Source organism: Helianthus annuus, chromosome 9 (assembly GCF_002127325.2).
Source record: "Helianthus annuus cultivar XRQ/B chromosome 9, HanXRQr2.0-SUNRISE, whole genome shotgun sequence".
In the NCBI taxonomy this organism is placed as follows: Eukaryota; Viridiplantae; Streptophyta; class Magnoliopsida; order Asterales; family Asteraceae; genus Helianthus; species Helianthus annuus.
The window spans coordinates 182101781-182122697 of NC_035441.2; the positions used below are offsets into that span (position 1 = coordinate 182101781).

General features: G+C 35.6%; 1 protein-coding gene across 2 annotated transcripts; it reads right to left on the reverse strand.

Annotated features, from left to right (window-relative positions):
• Positions 1-261: 261 nt before the first annotated feature.
• LOC110879970 (CRAL-TRIO domain-containing protein YKL091C) lies at positions 262-4118 on the reverse strand. Of its 2 annotated transcripts, none has more exons than XM_035977959.1 (6): positions 3661-4118; positions 2213-2474; positions 2076-2112; positions 1878-1983; positions 613-727; positions 262-473 (listed from the first exon to the last, which is right to left on the reverse strand). In XM_035977959.1, exons 1-6 carry the CDS (start codon positions 3829-3831, stop codon positions 460-462), a joined length of 705 nt encoding a protein of 234 aa, XP_035833852.1. In that variant the 5' UTR covers positions 3832-4118; the 3' UTR covers positions 262-459. The 2 variants fall into 2 exon arrangements, with proteins under 2 accessions (XP_035833852.1, XP_021984215.1); XM_022128523.2 differs by having other exon boundaries at positions 617-727; positions 3661-4117.
• Positions 4119-20917: the final 16799 nt, after the last annotated feature.

The window sequence follows — 20917 nt, forward strand, 5'->3', positions numbered from 1 at the left end:
GTTTGGGAACACTTTGGGATTTCAAACCTAAAACTGATTCATAAACCGGTTTAGAATATGTTTGGGCCCAAACCGGTTTAGAACCCGACCCAAACCAATTGAGATAGGTTTGGACTTTCAAACCTAAAATCGATTCATAAACCTAACCGATTCGGGCCAAACTGGTTTGAGCCCATAATGAAAAAAATGAGTTGGTTTACACACCAAACCATTTGGGCCTAAATCCGGGTTTTGCACACGTCTTTTAGTTGTCTAAAACTCTAAATTAATTCTCGTTCTCAACCTTGAATTATATATATGTATATAAATAAGTTACAAGTCTAGAGCGAGTCATCACCAATTCGATTACACACACATTAGACATCTTGGATAGGAGCCAATTTCAAATTGCCCCCATAAATATCCGGAAGTTGGTCTTCATCAATGTCTTTCAGTAGTGTTGATTTCAGCTGCTTGTTCTCAACAAATACAATCTGCAAGATACATACATATATATATATATATATATATATATATATATATATATATATATATGATCATACTCTTATCTCTGTAGTTTTTTGTATAGTAAGTTATATTTATAACATGCGTTGTAAAAAAACATGCGAAAACTTACTTTTTGCTTCGTTTTTTCATCAATAAAGGGGTAAACCATCTTCCACGCGGTCATAAACACGTAAGGAACATGCAATATAAACAATTTCCCGAGCCTTTCCGGATAATAATCCTATCAGAAACATGAATGTGATAGATCAGAAGACGATTGATACATATTAAGACGACGTTGAACCAATAGTTGGCAGATTCATATTTTGATCAACTAAACAAAAGTGAGCTAAAAAACGTTCAACTTAAAACAAACATAATTTGTACACATCTAGAGTAACGAGACCCATAAGATATAAACAGAAATGTCTCAACGAGCCAAATGTTATGAATTCATTTGGAGGTTTGATTTCCTGAATTTTAGCCTTTTTGATTGATTTTATTTTCGTAGTAGAAACAAGTATATCGTGAACTCCATTATTTTAAGCGTTTATTAAGACCTTACGTTAAATTTAAATTTCCTAGATCTGTAATATTTGTCAATTTTAGACATTCTTATAAAACATAGGTTGATGTATTGGTTTTCTTTTTTCATTAAATAATATTCTAATTTTCTTCTCAAAGATTATTATCTGCTTCCGCTCTACGTCACGTATTTAATTATTTTGTTTAATTAATGAGGGCTTCGTTATGTCAATGTAGTTGGATCATGCATCAAGTATGTTTGGTAGGTAGTTAACCTATTTAGCTATAATAATAAAAATATTTCGACCACATAACCAACCATGACAATGGGAAGGACGCTTGGGTGAAAAATAGATCTTCTTGTAAATATATCAATTGGAAGGAGTGGTGTAAATATCCGATGTATATGTTGTAATATGTCTGCCCTTTGCCCGTTTGGGTCGGGGGTTCTTTTTGTATTGGCCTTTTGCCCGTTTGGGTCGGAGGTGTGTTTTAATGAAGTTTAATTTTCAAAAAAAAAACATAACCAACCATGACAGCTACAATATTAATTACCTATTTAGGTAGAACTCGTTTTTAAGTCAATTATGATACAACTACTAGAATTAATGGCGGAACGAAGGCGGGGTCAAGAGGGTCCAGCACTCCCCCCCCCCCCCCCCCTTTCCGAAATTCACTAAAATTTGTAATGTAAAAGAATTGAATTCTTTTTAGGAAACGTGAGTCAGACCGTTTAAAATTGTCATCAACTAAGAAGGAAACGTACACGTTTTGAGTAAAACGCGAAAATTGGTCAAATGTTGAACCTCTGACCGAGCGCTTTTAGCTCCCGTCAATGAATTAGAGATAAAAAGATGTGTGCAAACCTGCAATATAGATAGTGCTGCAAGGTATCCGCGTATGTCGCAACATGAATATCCCCATCCTTGAAGATCTCCAATAGCCACAAACTTGTCCTGGCCTTGAGGAATCCTGTTATTGTTCACATTTGAGATTTTATTTGTTACAATTTATCTTGATTTTAATCTCTAAATTGGATCTAAAAATGAATTAAAAAATTGTACCTAGCACATACTTTGTCCAGCCCAAACACCACAAAACCTGCAATTCAATTCCATTAATAAAAACAGCTTTTTTATCAAAAAAAAAAAAAAAAAAAAAAAAAAAAAAAAACTGGGATGTGGGATGTCGAGGATCATACGTTTAAACTCTTCCACGCCGCCTTTTTTGTTGCAAAGATGTCTACCGCCGAACACTACAGTGATTGGGCGTCCGATTTTATCGGATCCTTGCATGAACATTTTGTTCTGTGCGATTTCATTTTCGACGTCGGATACTGAGATGGATCCATTTGGAACAAATGTTTTTCTCCATTTTAAGTATTTGAGAAACATTGCACAAGCTTTGTCAATGTCCAGATCGCGTGCCTGAAGAAACCTTCTGATTGTCTGATCATCATAATCCTACACATATCAAAAGTTTAACAGTTGATTAATTAATTAAAGATTAAGGTAATCATATCATGGTAATCAATTCCGGCTAAATCATTTTAGGGGCCTAAGCTGATTCAAACATCAGGGCCTTTTCGTAAAATAAAACAAAAGTAAATAATCTTTTAGTGGGTGTTTGGCAACATCTGAATGGTTAAGTGCTGAACCAGTAAGGGTCTGAACCATTAAGTGATGAACCAGTGAGAGGTCTGAACCATTAAGAGCCTGTAACTGTTCAGAGGCAAATGTTTGACCAATTTAGATTAGAGGTCTTAACCATTCAGACTCTGTATAAATCTTAACCATTCAGAGGCATAAAATCACAAGATTTAAAATTTAAATTCTAGAGACCGAGAAATAGAGTTGTGATCGGAGACCAAGAGTCAACTGCAAATCTGATGTAGACAGCGCTGTCGACGGAAACAGTTATACAAAAGTAGGGATAAGCATTTGGGACTTAGAGCATTCACATCCTAACCATCAAATTATGTGAGGAGGGGTTTTTATATTATAAAGGGTATAAAAAGTGGTTGTGAGTAGAGGAGAGAGAAAATGTTACTGTTCATCTGTATATTTGGGGGGACACTGTTCACCCGTTATAATTTTTTAATATATTTTGAAAGTGGTTGTGAGTGGAAGTGAGAGAAAAAGGTAATGATAATATTATTTAATTGAAAGGAGAGAGAAAAAGTATTTGTTTTTAGTGAAAATATATTGATATAAGAGTTGTTTTTTAGTGGAATGTATGTATAATTTTTTAATATACCGGTATCAAATTTCCCATACCAATTTTTTTACGGTACCTACTGGTACCATCACGTACCGATAACTCATCTCTATACAAAAGTATAATGTTGCAGCAAGCACTTTGAACAGTCAAATAAGGCTGGGGAGAAACTGGTGCACATGTACTTTTGGGTCAATATTTAACAATAAAGTGGATTTTTCTTCCTGGAAATTAGGGCAATGAACCAATTGTTTGGTATGGGACTTTTTAACAAACTCACCATGTGATGGCAAAATATAAAATAACATAATATAATACATCTACAAAACAGATTAAAGAACTTTTCAACCAGTCTTGAATTTGTCCTGGTCTCTAGAGAGAGACTATGTGTGTGTGTGTCAGTGTGTGAGAGAGATAGTAAGAAAAAAAAACCTTGGATGTTGGATCATGTTTTTCAAGTAAATCTCTCATTTGAGCAGTTTTCTTGAGCTCTTCTTGATTCCTTCCACGATCATTGTTTACACCAACACACTCTGTTCTTTTCCCTGTTTTTGCGTAAATGCTGCATTCGCTTTGTTGATCCACCACAGCTTTCCCCTCCATTTTGTTCACTGTATATCTCTACACCCAACAGCTCTCTCTCTCTATATAGTATATATATTGGTGAAGGGGTGTTCTGTATCTACGTGAATCTATATGTGGATTTGTGTGGGTAGAATCTTGATCAACTGATTAACCACAAGAGTGTACAAGTGGGCCACCAGATTGATCTGTTTGTTGGCTTGTAAATTTTCAGAAATTAATACCAAAATTTAAAGACAAAAAATGGGGAAGAAGATGAAGTTGTGGGCCCCACTAAAGATGACTCATCTGAATCAAGTCGGCTTCAAATAATCAATGCATCACTACAACTAAATGCATATATATAGCTTTTTTCTTTTCCTTATTAGGCTATAGGGTGTGGTCATGACCTATATGACCACCATGACCCTCCAAATCATCACTATGTCACCCATCTCTAATCCATTATTTAAAACCACTACCCTAGGGGTGTGGTCATGACCCAAACACTATCCTCTTATTTATTTTAGTTAATTTTTGTCTAAAGAAAAAGGAAAGGAAATCATGAAAAATGGAAACTAGGACCATGGTTGCCATGGTTTAATCCATGGGAACCATGGTGGATCAAGCAAGGGGGTGGTGTAGTATTCTATTTATGTTCCTACATGGCAAATCATGTTCCAACCATGACCCCATACCCTTTAGCCTTATATTTTGGCTTTCACATAGCTAAATTTTGGTCAATCCACCAATTAAGACTTAATCTCTAGGGTGATTACTAATAAATATTATTTTATAAATAATCGTTATTCATAAGTCATAGTCCTCGTTGGGTAATTTGTTTGATAGCCTTCAAAGTCGGTGGCTATTTTTGGACTTGTATAATTGTTAAAGGCTGTCACGAGGAGTGCGTGTATTTACATATTTGAATATGATGTATTAATTAAACTAGAGAGGGTTTGTAGTGGTAAGCGGTGGGTTTTTGTCAGGGATTTTGCTAAATGTACCTCCTTTTCTACCGAATGCACCCTTCCTTCAACTTTTACATTAATATAATTCAAACCTTTTTGTTTTTCTTTCATTTTTATATCTTTAATTATTATTATTCCTAGTATTTGTTTTTAAATGTTATTTTATTGAAAAAAAAACTTTTTTTGATTATTTGAAAAATAATCGTTTTCTTACGTTTTAAACTAACGCGAGTCATTTTACTTTTGAAATGGATTTTTTTGTTCATAGCGGCTTGAAGTGGGTATGCGAATTCGTTTTGTATAAACAATGATACACAAAAAATTAAATGAAGCTTTAAAGCCAGCCAACTTAACTAACGTTTTATTTTTTTTTATGTCTTATTACTTTTAATAAATAAAAGTTGTTAATTATATCAAAAAACATTTTAATATAATAATAATACTAATAAAAATAGAAATAGAAAGATGAGAGAACTAAAATACGAAATAAATAAAAAAAGATAAAAGCAACTGTTTTTTTTTTCAAAAAAAAAAAAAGTTCTGAAACTTTTTTATCGTATAAAAAATATCTTTTTTATTAATTTTAATGACATTGTATAGAAACATTAGGGGTGAGCAAATTCAACTACCCGACCCGACCCGACAAATACCCGACCCGACCCGATACCCGATCAGCCATTAAATCACTACCCGATATGATACCCTATAATATGAGATCGGTTCCGGTTCTCTTGTGAGTCGGTTATATCGGTTATCGGGTACAGAACCGACCCGACTATTATGTTAAGTAAACCTTTATTATATCGGCTAAAATATGAAGTCTAAACATGAAGTCGCATTCACTGTGCATCTAAAAGTTCAAACATAATCCAAAACATCCAAAAATTCATAAAGTAATAAGAACTTCAAACATAATCCAAAACAAATGTAAGAAATCCAAACAAATCCAACATATCCAAAGCAAACGAACTGAAAAACGATACTACTTTAAGTCTTTTCTCCTTTATCCGTATCCATCTCCAACCATCCGTTAATCGACATCGATGTTCATGTGATCCGGTTCCACTTTATCATAAATTTCTGCATGAAAAAAAAATAAATAAATAATGATAAATTCAACGTAAATAACAAACTAAGGATGTGTGTCGTTGTATATCAAATTTACCTTTTTCAATATCATCAAACTCTACCGAATCTTCGATGTAGATTTTCTTTTTAATTGATGCACGAATCCAATCCTCTGTACATATTAGTGCCTCGACAATCGGAGTTGATAAAGAAGTTCGATAAGTATCGACTACTCTTCCGCCTGTACTAAACGCCTCCTCAGAAGCAACACTGGAAACCGGGATAGCCAATATGTCTATAGTAATAGGAAGAAAATCAAATTAACACTAACTTATTATTATAAGTGATATAAATAAACCACTAATTAGTAAACATACCTTTCGCCATTTTTGCTAATACAGGGTATTTTGAATATGCAGCCTTCCACCAACCCAGAATATCAAATCCCTTGTAATGGGCCTCCTCTCCGTCGTCTAGGTACCTCTCAAGTTCTGACTTGGTTACATAAGAAGTAGAACGGCCATCCGCTTTAAATTCTGCAAAAAAATCACTCTCTCCTTGTGCTGATGATTCAAAGTTCTCCTGACTTGGTGAAACTTTATCTGAACCTTGTTTTCCACTGCTTGATGCATAATGCTCATACAAAAGCTTCAATTCGTCCTTTATACTTGTAACTACAATTTTAACTCGTTTCTTCAAGTCATCTTCTGTCTCCTCAATTTTTTTTTCAGCCCTGAATATTCTCTCAAATCCAAATTGAATAACACGAACCTTTAACCTAGGATCTAAAATTGCAGCAAAATACAAAATGTAATTCAAAGATCTGCCAGTAGGTAGATTTCTCCAGTACTTGTCGAACTTCTGGTGCATCTTAGCACCCATAAGTTTACCTTCCAAGTCAGCTCCGTCTTTCATCTTCCTTAAATGCTTGTCTATATCCATAACCTCACTAAAAAATAAATTAACGGTAACTGTTTTTGTAGCAGAAGCGTTGGCAGTTTTACGGTAACTTAGCCTGACACTGTTTTTTTATAACAGTTCGTGTATATATGATGCCTGAAACTGTTTTTTTTTTTTTATATAAATTTCAACAAAGTGGACGACAAGAACTCAAGAAGAGTAAATAAAGTGGTTTAAACACATTACATCTTCAACGAAAGGCTAGTGACAGACAACCACTATTTGCTGGACGACAATAAGAGTAAATTAAGTGGTTTCAAAAGGGTACCTGACACGAAAACTTCTGTCCTTTCACTCGAAGGAATGTAGGATGCTCGACGATGCTGGCAGGTTTCTGAACGTGATGGTGGACGACAATAGGAGGTAATCTGTATTCACGTTATTTGTTTATGCTGCATTAGGGATGGGATTTGTTTAGAATAGGATACCAATTTTGCATACTCTTACTCTATCTTTTATTTTAAAAAATAATATCGATCAAATCTTGCATGAGTATAGGAATTAGGAAACCAATTTTGCATATTCTTTTTGAAAATAAAATAATATCGATCAAATCTTGTTTAGGGATGAGATTTGTTTTTAGTTTTAATGTTTTTAGTTTTATTATATTTTCGAAAACTTATCAATTTTTGAAAACTTATCAATTTTGAAAACTTATCAATAAAATAATAATCGATGTTTATGCTGCATTAGGGACGGGATTTGTTTTTAGTTTTATTATATTTTTGAAAACTTATCAATTTTGAATTTTGTTTATGCTGCATTAGGGATGGGATTTGTTTATGCTGAATCAAGTTTGAGCTTATGAATGGCCATCAATGTCAAGCTCAACATATCTTTTATATACCAGAACCTTGCTATGATTTAAAAAGATGGTTTTGACACTAAGTTAGTTACAATGTTTTAAAACTAAGATTTAGGAAATAAACAACTGAAATGCGATTTCATAGAATTCAAAACTTATTCGAAACCGCATCAAATGCATTGATTCAAGTACACAATAAAACATAGTCAAACAAAAAATAAAGCCTTCGTCTTTGGATTCTTTTCCATCTTCAGCCGTAACCGCACTCGCTAATTGTCATTATGTTGGCTTGAACATGTACCAGGTCGTTCTCGACATCTTTTAATATGTTTTAGCATTGCCGCTATTCCGTTTTTAACCTTGTCTGCAGCGACAACCACCGCGCAGTGCTTGCATCTTGCCTTAGCATTACCATCCTCATCAACAAGCTTATCAAAGTCCTCCCAAACATTCGTATTCACGGAATTTCGATTTCGAACCATCTAAATATAATACAATTTCATGGAATTAAATTTTTACAAAACATGATAACTTCTAGAAAATAAGAAACTTAATGATATGTATTGCTTACCTTGTCAAGGAACAACCCTAGCTAGCTTGATGAATGAATCAAAGATCGTCTGTTATGCATAAGTTTCTATAAGTTGTTATAAGATTAGGTATATAAATTTACGTAATGCATATGTTTCATTGATTCATTCGATGTTGGGCCTAAGCCCAATGAATAATCTGGTTTGGCTATTTTGTTAAATCGGTTCTCATTCCTTGTTCGGGTTTTCTACTAAAACCTACCCGGAACCGACCCGACCCGATTACAACCTGAAAATCAGAACCGACCAAGAGATCGACATGCCTAGGTTCGGGTCGGGGTAGGTACAATATCGGTTCGGTTATCGGTTCTTTTCGGTCCGGACCTATATTTGCTCACCCCTAAGAAACATAATAAAATACTAGTAAGAGAAAGTGTTTTCAAATTATAGAAACACAATAGTTTTCAAAAACAATATTTGAATTGTTTAGAGGGGTGAAATTTAACAACTTTTAAATTATATTTTTAGAAAGAGGGGGTATGACTAGTAAAAAAAGGGGTGCATTTAGCCAACCCTTTTTGTCAGTATTGGTTAAGTTTGTTAGACCATGCGTAATCGTTTATAAAATGGGCGGTTTTTGGCTCAACGACGCCCAAGCACACCCCACGACGGCCCCCGGGGAGTTTTTGTTCAATTTTTTTCAATGGCGTTGTATTTAGAACGCTCGAGTCCCTTGTGTGTTGACCAATCACCCTTTTTTGATGGGTTTTTGTTCAATAACATTTTTTGATAGTTTTTTTTATTTAATTCTATTATTAAACCCCTTTTAACCTAATGCCCCACATCCCCACTACACCCATTTATGAAAAACGCCTCATTGCTGACTGGACTGCCACATGACGCAAAACGCCCTAGGGTGGAGCATTATTCATGTGTACCACTACACATGGTCTTAGACGATAGGGTGTGGAGGGGCTTGGATTGGGGGCATTGCTTGACAGGTGGCGAGGGTGGGATCCATAAGCTAATACTAAAAAACAAAGGGTGTAGTGGGGCGTCGCTTAGCTTGACGTGGCCAGCCATGTGGAATTTTTTTTGTTTAAACTATTTAAAATTTTATTTAATAAAAATAAGACGCTAATTAGAATAAAAGATTACATAGAATCTTTTAAAAAAAAGAGTAAACCGCCATTTTGGTCCCTGAGGTTTGGGCAGTTTTGCCACTTTAGTCCAAATTTCAAACCTTTTGCCATTTTGGTCCCTGTAATTTCAGTTTTATTGTCATTTTGGTCCAAATCTCAAATCAGGTCAGATTAAAAAAAAACTGATTTTTGTCCTTTTCCTTAGGGGCATTTTGGTCATTTTGCATTATATAAATAATATATATATATATATATATATACTCTCATCTCTGACTCTCTCTCTCTTTGTATCACACATTCAACCATTCATCTTCTTTCTCTTCACCCACAACCACCACCTTCCACGACCACCTCCACCACCAATACCCACAGTCGTAACCCCCACCACTACCCTTCAGCCTAAAAAGCAACTGTTCTTCTGATAACGACATGTGCATCACTAAAAGGTTTGAGATTTGAAATCACCGGAAGTCGATCGAGAGAGAGAAACCGAGGGTTTAGTTTCTCAGGTGAACAGTTAGAGAGAGAGTATGTGTGCAGTGGAGACCGGAGAGAAGTCACCGGCACGACAGATCCGAGTTATATCTGTGTTTTTATGGGTGGCAGCGACAGTGGAAACCACCAAAGCTCAAAATCCCACAAACATAATCACAAAATCACACATTATTCGAATCAAATCACGGTATCCGGACTGTCAAATTCGCCGTTGGTGGATCAATCTAAGGTACGTGTCATCGTAGATCTGAACAAATTGATGCTTCGTAAATTAGGTTTACGTAGTTGTAATTCGAGATCGATGCTTCCGGCGGTGATAGTGCCATTGGATTTAGGTAATTCACTGCGTAAAACCCTGAGTATGGAGGAGACTCTTGTGATAATTACTGGGATACAACAAATTAGCGCGGAGAACACGAGTTTCGGTTAGTTCGGTTCAAGATCCTGTTAACAACCATGACTGTAATCATGTTGTTCAAGATGATGGATTTCAAGAAAATGAAGCTGAGGTAATGTCGTTAGAGGGTGATCGGGTATTTGAAACCGCGTTGGTGAGTGATTCGACTGGTTTATGTGGCGGTGGTGAAGTTCATGGTGGTGTTAGATAGAGAGAAGAGAGAGAGGGGGGGATTTTTAGAGAGAGAGAGAGAGAGAAGAGAGAGAGAGGTTGGGGTTTTTAGAGAGAGAGGAGTCAGGAAAGAGTGTGCAGAGTTTTTTTGAGGGCTTTTTTTTATTTTATTTATATATATTAATTCTTAAAATGACCAAAATGCCCCTGAGGAAAAGGACAAAAATCAGGTTTTTTTTTAGAAATTTGACCTTGAGATTTGGACCAAAATGGCAATAAAACTAAAACCACAGGGACCAAAATAGCAAAAGGTTTGAAATTTAGACTAAAGTGGCAAAACCTCAGGGAGCAAAATGGTAGTTTACTCTTTAAAAAACTACAAAGAAAAACTAAAAAATAAACGACATAAAATAAAAAAAACATAAAATTAAAACCTACATAAAAGTTACTACATGTTATATTTTTTCATTGTTTCTTCTTTCATTTCCAACGTCATTGCCAATTGTGGGCCTGTAAGGTGATCGACGGGCACGATGAGAAATTTCATATGTTCGTGGTTTTCTTTTAGACATATCTTTTTATCGAACAACGCTTGGATATTTTTCCTGATCTCGATCCTTTTCTGTTGGAGGAAATTAAATGTATCAATTTTGGTTTTATGATCTTCCAACTGGTCGGAGTACAACACTTTACCCGAGGCCAAACCCGATCTCGATCTTTGAAGCCGTTTTTTTTACGTGTCTCTACCGGGTGGGCGGGAAGGAGAATCATCAAAATCATCCAAATTAAGATCAAACTCTTTATCACGAGCATTGAACTAAGCTTAGGACGACGGTGTTTTTGCACTTTTTGATGAGGTTGACTCGCTAGCAGGAGGGACTCTAGCCCATTTCGAAGCGTACCTACATACATCCCAACAATGCATGTACTTGAAGTCGTTCTTCTTGTTCTCTTTGTATGCTAGGAAGGCATTCTTGACAAAGTTAACATCGGTTTCACCGCTTCTTGGCGTGTTCTTCGCCTTACGGAAACAAGCGTTGAACGCGGTGACGTGTGTGTTTATATCCCCTCACTTCGACGAGAGGCTATCGTTTTCACGATACACCTCCCCCCTTTGCAATTGTGCATGAAATGTTTTCTTGATCGAATCCCAAAAATATTTTTTTGTGACGTGAATTCCCTATTCCAAAAACACAAATAATATTATAAACATTATAAAAAATCATAATAAAGCTTAAAACATAATATTGTAAACATTAAATATGTCATATTAAAAAAATAACATGAATCGGATTTTGCGATTCGTCGAACCAACATTGTGTCAAAGTAACTTCTTCTTGAAGCGTCCATTTTATTTGTGTTCGTTGAGCGGCCGCTAATGTTTTCTCTTCATCGGTTTTTTTTCTTGTGGCTTCTTTTTTTTGGCCATTTTTAATGACGAACCACCAACGTCTTGCGGGTTGAGTTTCATGCACGGATTCGGGTTGGGATAAGGTAACTGGTATTTGTTGTTGCGACATTGGAATAGACGAGTCGTCGTATGGAAAGTTTTTGTATACACGGTTTCCTATAAACGATGCGATTTCAGCTAGATCAGGACACTGTGAGTATACTAAACCGTGTTGCAGTTTTGTGGATGGCCATTGTAATGGGTATTTGTTGATGAGGCGGTGGACGGATTGGTGGCGGGCTAGGGTTTGGGTTTTCTTGGTATCCATAGGGGTTGTTTAGGTCGTAGCCGCGGTTATAAGGATGCATTGTAGTATGTTGTGGGTTGATTTTATAAAAAGTAAAGTGATATGGTAGAAGAAGTAGATAAGTGGTAAAAAATGTAAAAATAGGTAGGTAGTGGAGGGTTCAAATGAGAAGAATTTTTGAGTTAAATGCTTGGTTGGTCCCTGTGGTTTGCAAAAATTTCACACTTGGTCCCAATGGTTTACTAATTACACTCGTGGTCCCAAAACTTGTCAAAAGTGCACTCGCTTGGTCCCCAGCCCTAACTTAAGTTAAATTTCTTTGTTAAAACCCCTCACGTGCTTATCACGTGAGGGTAATTTGGTCTTTTCACCTTGACTTGATGTCTACTTTTGTAATTGCACAGTATAGTCCCTGGATGTCAGTTGATATTTATGGTTTTCCCTCTCAGTTCTTCTCATCTCTCTCACACTAACACCAAGAAACCCTCTCGTCACTTCACTTTCTCTGCAAAATCCAGGCGATTGAAGAAATAATCAGCCGTATAGGATCGATCGAACATAATGGGTTGGTACATTAGGGACGAGTATGATGATTTCACTCCAGATCGTGATTACAGTAAGTTTTTTTGTATGATTGTGCTAAAGTTCAAACATTTTGCGATTTTTAAGTGTCTGATAGTGTTTTGCCTGTTTTTTTGTTATGATTTTTTAACAGAAGGAAACCCTAGTTTGTTTTCTGCAAAAATCTTCTATGGTGGATTTTTTAGGAAGGTTCCAAGCAGAAGGTATCTACAAGGAAGGTCAGTGTATGTGGATTACATCGACGTTGATGAGTTTTCTGTTCATGAAGTCGATTGGATGATGCGAGAACTAAAGTTGTTGAAAGAAAAGGTGCCACTTTATTATCATTTTCAAATACCATGTAGAGATTTAGATACTGGTTTGGTAGCTTTAGGGTGTGATGCTGATGTTCGTAACTTGTCAAAATATGTGGGTGAAAATAAGTTAATCAACTTTTACATTGAACAAGGAACATTTATGGTTGATACTTATTTAAAATACCTGAGGGATCTAAGGTTGTTATTGAGGAATTAGCAGAGGAAAACCAGGAGATTGTTGGTGTTAGACAAAACAAAAAAAAAGTTGGTACCTAGAAGGAGATTGATGCTTGAGTATGTTGAAGGGTCCTCTAGTGCTAATAAGAGTACAAGTAATATAGAGATTGAGACTGATAATGCAGTAGGTAACAATGATAACGCAGTAGGTAAAAATGATAATCCAGTAGTTAACAATGATAATCCAGTAGGTAACAATGATAATATAGGGATTGAGACTGATAATGCAAAAGAGGGTACATCGATTTTTCTAGAGAATTCCCAAACAATGAGGGTCATAAGGATAATGAGGGTGAGGATAATAGGGAGGCTGAGGATGAGGGTGAGGGTAATAGGGAGGCTTAGGATGAGGGTGGTAGTGAGGATGAGGGTGGTGGTGAGGTTGACTGTTCTCATCAAAGTGAGAATGAGGGTGATGATTCAGAAGACAGTGACTACATAGTTGACAATGATTATTAGGTGTAAGAAATGGAAGTTGATATGAGGGACTTCAATGTTTTTGTAGATGAGGATGAAGAATATGTGGGAAGCCGTAATTCTGGCATTGATGATGATGTTAGAAATGAAGTGGATTATGAAAATGAAATTGATGACAACCTTAGCTATGAATCATTTGATAGCTTAACTGATGAATCAATGGAAGATTTTGAAACAAGAAGGAGCCAAAAGCTAAGGGAAATCAGTAATAAACAAAAGGTTAGCATTTGTTTACTTAACTGTTTATTATTTACGAAAACATTTGTCAAAATATTTACTTAACTGTTTGAACAGGGAAAGAGTAGGATGCATGAAGCAAGGTTTTACTTGGGTCAACAATTTGGATCTGCAAAGGAGGTTAAAGAACAAGTTAGGAGGCATGCCGTTCTTACCAAAAGGGAGTTGTCATTTTTGAGAAATGACAAGGCTAGGATTAGAGTAGTATGTGAAGGGAACGTCCCAGTTTACAAGAAAGGTGATGGGTTTGAGAAACAAGTACCCAAGAAGGGCAATAAGGGAAAATCTGTTGGGCCCAAGCCCAATGAACCTACTATTGGGCCCAGGTCCAGGGAATCTTTCAGTGGGTCTCAAAAGTCAAAAAAGGTACTCACTGCCAATGCCATATTCTGTAGAAAAAGAAAAGAAAGATTAGACAAAGTAGTTTGTCCATTTATGTTGTATGTTGCTAAAGAGAAATATGAAGTGGAAACTTAGACAGTGAAAACTCACAAGTCGGAACACACCTGTCTGCAAACTAGAGAAAGATGGTTGTTGTGTCTTTACTAATTAGGTTTGTTGTGTCTTTATTAGGTTTGTTGGGTATTAAATGGTCATCCGTATCGCTTTTGCACTTTATTAACAATGGTCATCCGTATCGATTTTGAACTTTATTAACAATGGTCATCCATATCGCTTTTGCGCTTTATTAACAGTACCTTTGAACACCCAAAATCGACCAATTTCATTCAAGTAGTATTTGGTCAAATTACATAATTTACAATAACATTACACTCAATCTAACAACATTGCAAACTGTAACCCTAACAGAAACAACAGTACTAAAATCAGCTTGTTCTTCCATCTTAGTTCAGTCCGAAGTTCATCCCTTTCTTGATCCGCCCTGTTTCTTGCTCGAAGTAGCCCTGGAATGATGCGAACAGCTCGTGGGCATATTGGCGGATCAACCCAACCAACAAATCCAGGACACGTGATCCTGTCACATCAAACAATTCAAAAATTCAAACCAAATACAACATCGATTAATGAAAGCTATTGCTTACCGGTGATGGACATGAATAGAATCGACGTCCTGGGTTGTTGTCGGTCCATGATGTTCGAACAATGGCTAACTTTCCACATCGACAGGTTGCCATCTTCTATGGTTCCAGGAGAAACATGGGAGACAGGATGAAATCTAGGGTTCCATGAAGAAGACGGTCGTTATTATTGAGGGAAAAGAGAAGATAAGGTGGTTTTTATAATGGGCTCGAGGTGAAAAGACCAAATTACCCTCATGTGCTTAGCACGTGAGGGGTTTTAACAGAGAAATTTAACTTAAGTTAGGGCTGGGGACCAAGCGAGTGCACTTTTGACAAGTTTTGGGACCACGAGTGTAATTAGTAAACCATTGGGAACAAGTGTGAAATTTTTGCAAACCACAGGGACCAACCAAACATTTAACTCATTTTTTTTAAAAAGAAAAAAGAAGAAGTTTCAACTAATAAGAATGTTTTATTTTACTTTATTTAATATTTGTATTTAATTTTAATATAAGGGTATATTGGTAAACTTACATAAATCATTAATTTGGATTCTTTCCCTTTAATAACTGGCTAAATTAAATTTGTAACTCATTTTCAAAATATATATACTTTTTCTAAATTAAAAAAAAAAACTTAATTTAAAGTGTAAAATAAATTACTAGTTGTGTAGGATAAATTACGAGTTGTGTAGGATATATTTCGAGATGTGTAGGATAAAATTCGACTGTGTAGGATAAAATTCTATAATGTGTAGGGTATATGTAGGAAAATTTTGATATGTGTAGGTTTTGTAGATTATATGTAGGATAATTAATGATTAGTTAACTAATTAATTAAAAAGAGAAAAATTAATGATATGAGTTATAAATGAAATAACATTTTACTAATATGTCATTTCTTCTTTTTCTTCTCACATTAAATTTCTTCTCAAATGAACCTTCCCCTAGGTAGGTATTTATATATTGGTTTAATATGTAAATAATTTTTTTGAACTAGCCGTTTGGCAACGGCTACCCCCAACGGCTACTTTGAACCAGCCAACCAAAGCCATCCATGTCACCCCCCGGCCCGCCCCACGCCAGGCACAATCTCCACACCAAGCAGGCAACGCCATGCCCAACGTTGAGCCGAGGTGGTGTAGCCAGCGTTTAATACCCTTCACCGCCCCAACCCACGCCCCACACCCCATAGTCTTGGTATGCAAGTTAATACGTGATTTATATCGATTGAATATTGTAAAGTGAAATACCGGTACCGATGTTATTCGGACAATATCAATTCGGTTTGTCACGGTACCGACACTTGATATACGTTATGATGCCAAAATTCTCTATTGCCAATCAACCCCATATTCAATGAAATTTGAACCGGAACTCCGAGAGAACTATTAAAATGAATAACGGTACCCATACCAATGTTGTTGGGACGATATCGATTGGTTTGTCACAGTAAAGAAAGAAAACAAATATATTTGATCTGTTCAATTTTAAATAAAACATTAACCAAAACGTAGATAAAAATAAACACGTCACAACACTATATATGAAATTGTATGAAATGTAGATAAAAATAAACACGCAACGCTATATATTGCATGACGCGTTATATTATATTATTAAAATAAGGAAAGGGTAAACGACGTCACTTTATACATGGGGGGGGGGATATTCCACGGTCCTCCTAACCGCTGGAGTGATCACACTCCACAAGCCAGCTTAGCCTCATAGCTGCCTGGGGCTGAATACCCAACCGAGAGCGAAGAGCTTGGCCGTGGAGATGCGGACACCAAGATTCGAACCCGGGATCTCTAGGGAGAGGCTGGGTGAGGCTGGCCAACTGGGCTACCCAGAAGGTTACGTCACTTTATACATAAATAGAAAGTTGTGAGGTAGCTTTGATTATATGTACGTTTGTGCTTCGATCACTTGTACATTACTAGTCACAATTCGGTTTTGAACAAAATTTATATCGAGACATAGATAAAAATAAGCGTGTCGTAACAACATCCTCATAACTCCATCAAACACGTTTTTTAAAAATTATAAAAGAAAAAAAAAAGAAAATATGCTTAAAAATAACTATAATAATAATAATAAATGAACTTACTGTTTTAAACTGTTTTCTTTTTAATACAAATCTTTAAGACCGGTGGGTATGGTGAGGATAGTCTTTTTGGAGACTACCCGCCACGTAGGCGCCACGTAATCACGGGAGGAGGATGCTCCTCTTAGAGACTACCCAAGGGTGTGGGGACTAGCCAAGACTACTCCACCATTAATAATATATTAATATATATATATATATATATATATATATATATATATATATATATATAAAGGATGAGAGAGAAGGCACATGGGGGACCCACCAGCTTGCCCCGTCTCCGGCGTTACAATTATGACGGAAGTGCCGAGGACAGCCCCTAGGGGGCGGTGTGTGACTGACCTAAAGGGGGGGGGGGGCTGTGCCGATCCCCATACCCACCGGTCTAATACATTATGCTGTGACCAGACATGCCTCTCTTTGAAAATTGTATTAGTTTAATACAAACCTTTAATACCTTATACTTGTGAAATAAAATAAAACTAAAATAAGACACAAAATTTTAAATCTTCAATAGCTTAGCTTCGAGATTGAAACTATTGTTTTGGACCTAAATAATTCGTGGGATACTCAAGTTTGATAAAAGCTCGAATTGAGCTGATTTTAAACAAGTTAAAGCCTTAATAATAAGTTCGTTTAATAAACAAGTCTGAGATTCACTTATTAAGCTCGGGTAGACCAACAAGCATATTACGTGTTGTGTATTTTGAGTGAGAATTGTATTTTTTATATTGAAAAAAGGTGGTTGGTAATGTTTTTGTATATCATGTAATCTGAAAACCGTAGAGTGCAATATTAGAGGTATTGTATTTGTCTTACATATTTTATTGAAAATAGTTTTAATATGTTTTTGAAATTTTCACTAGCAATAACACCCGCGCGCGTGTACATCGCAAACATCAAATAAATTAGTCCAAACGTTATATGATGCGTTAACCATATGAAAACACGTGTTTCGACATAATCGATTTAACTCAATGTAACCTATATAAACAATGTGATTGGATCAAAACATAAAGTAATCAAATTTATAGTGTACAATCATAACGTTTTACATGTGACCCTAGTTATACATACAAAATGTAACGGGTATAACGAAAAAGTTGACACGTATAATCAAAAGAGATTAATTAGAGCGTTTAAAAAAAGGGAAAAAAAGAAACCACAATTTGACTCCACTCCGATCGAATCAAAATTTACAAAGCATTCATAAAATAATTACGAAAACATATTATATTTGACCTGAGTCGTTCTCCAAAAAAGTTTACGTCGAAACATACACCAACTCGAATTTATACCGAAATGTAAACAAAAATATGCACGAAAAAAATAGTTTTTTTTTTAAATGAAAATGTATTACATTTAACCTGAATCGTTTTCAGGAAAAGTTTACGTCGAAATGTAGAGCAAATCGAATTTATGTTGACACGTACACAAAAATATGCACGTAAAAAAGTTAGTTTTTTCTTAAGTAAAGGGGGTATAGTGGTAAACTCGAAACAAATTATTAGTAATAACTTTATAGGCTAAATATGTTCTTAAAATCGTGACAAGTAGCACTAATGCCACATCACTGACAACGACCACCAACATTAGAAGAGCTCGTAAAAATAAAATAAAAACAGTAAAAAAACAACACCGAACGAAAAACAAACGTAAAATCGTTCAACCACACACACACACGCCCGCCCGTTGCGACGTGTTAATGCAAAGAAATTAGCCATAAACGTTAAACGTTAAAAATAATAACTAAGTCGATGTAGGACCCGCACGTTATGACGAACTTGTTAAACGAAGAAAAATAGACGCTTTGTGACTGGTCTGTCAAACAGGAAAAAACAGACGAAAAACGGTTGAACCACACACGCACGTTGTGGCGTGTTGACTCGCAAAATTTAGAACCAAACGAAAAACTTGCGAAACATGAAAAGTATGGGGGACGGAAGTTAAAAATAAAAAGTGTGGGGATTGAATTGTAAAAGATGAGTTAAAGGGGTTAAATGCAAAAGATAAGGACATTTGGGTTCAAAATGAAAAATACAAAATTTTTTTGAAAAACACCCAATGCATAAGTTACAACAATACATAGCAACAATATCTTGCTAATTTATACTTTGTAAATTTGGTTTTTATCTTTTTTAAAAGTTTAAAATGACACCGAAAGAATTTAATAGGTAACTAGTGGTGGACCTACTCAGAGTTGTGGGTGGGCGGCCACATCTCTTGCAAAGAAAATTTAGTGTATATTTTAGGCAAAAAAGCCGACCACACCCTTCGCAAATATGATTGGACACCTCATCCGCACCCCCAACAAATAATTTATGGGTCCGTCACTGGTAAGTAACCCTCAAAAAATCTCTTCCTAAAAAAAATCTCAACTCACGTAAAAAAATGGGATCCACCACGACGGTACGTAACCAAATTGGTCTATGGAAATTTTTTTGTTGACTTTAATGAGTTAAGTCTTAATCATGGAAATAGTAAGAACCGTAGATTTAAATGATGGGTTAGAAATAACGAAATTCAATATGATATTATCTTTTATTACATTTTATTCCATTCTAGCTAGTCGAATTCTCTTTGCATTGCGTCAGGAATTCGGTTGTATTAGTTTGATTCGTGATATGTCTAGAAAATTGTTATACATTAGTCGAAAACCATAAAATAAATATTATAATCAGTTTTAATAATATTGATACTAGTCACATATAGTTAAAAATATATTTTTACCACTCTGCTTTTAAAATTGTTATCAAACGAAAAATACCCACACACACTCATACCTCTTTAATTTTAAATACAAATCTTGATATTGTTTGGCTAAACCAAACGGTATATTAGTGGCTGTCACATGAAAGTCCTTTTTTCGAACTTAGTTTGTGTATATATGAGTTTAGAACGAAACAATTAACAAGAAAGGGTGTTGATGGTAGCGTGCTACCACCATTATCTTATATCTAGACTTCTTTTTTACTGACATTATTTTTAACGTTGCGTCTATGTTTCAGATTTAGTTTTTTTTAGGTTTTCTAAACCAAACAACATATCACATTATTAGTGGTTGTCACATAGAAGAAGCCTTTTTTCCGGACTTATTTAATGTATGTATTAGTTTAGAATGAAACAATTAACAAAAAAGGGTGTTGATACCATCATAACCCATTAGTTTAAAACAAAAGGAGAACACAATCTTATGGAAACATAATATATAAATCCTTTCTGAGGGTGTCGGGGCTCCTTATAAATCGTCACACCATTAGTTACAAACCAACCAATCATAAAATGACACCTTATTCCATCTAATTCTATCACAACATCACTAAATCACTTGCACCACTCATCACACCCATCACAACAATGCACCTCATTCCCACAACAACCACTACAGTGACCACCAACACGTCCATCATTATCACTACTGCGGTCACACCACTTGCGGCGGTGTGATCACGATGACCACGCCACAGTGGCTGTCTGGCACCCCGGCTGACCTTATAAATCAAATTAAATAGAAAGAATTACAATCAAGTTTTGTACAATTTATATCCCTTAAAAATATAAACTTGTCTTGTATTAAATTGTATTTTACGTAATTATAGAGATATTACTACATATTGTTTTCATTGTTATCATGCGTTTTTATCCTCCAAATAGTGATTAATATAATCCAAGATGATAACAAGCCTTTCTTTAGTATATTACTTTAAATTAGGGTTTTTTATTTTCATTTCCTCTTCCTTACTATTTCCTTTTTGTCACAAGGTGACCATTGCATCTCTTTCCCGTATTCTTCTCCTTTATGCATCGATATTCCTTTGTGATTGGCGCCTCCTCCCCTCCACATTCTTGGTCAAATTCCATCTCCCAACACCACACATTCTCTCCAATTCCAATTCCGATTCACCAGAGTAACCGTTACCTATCAATCCCAAAAA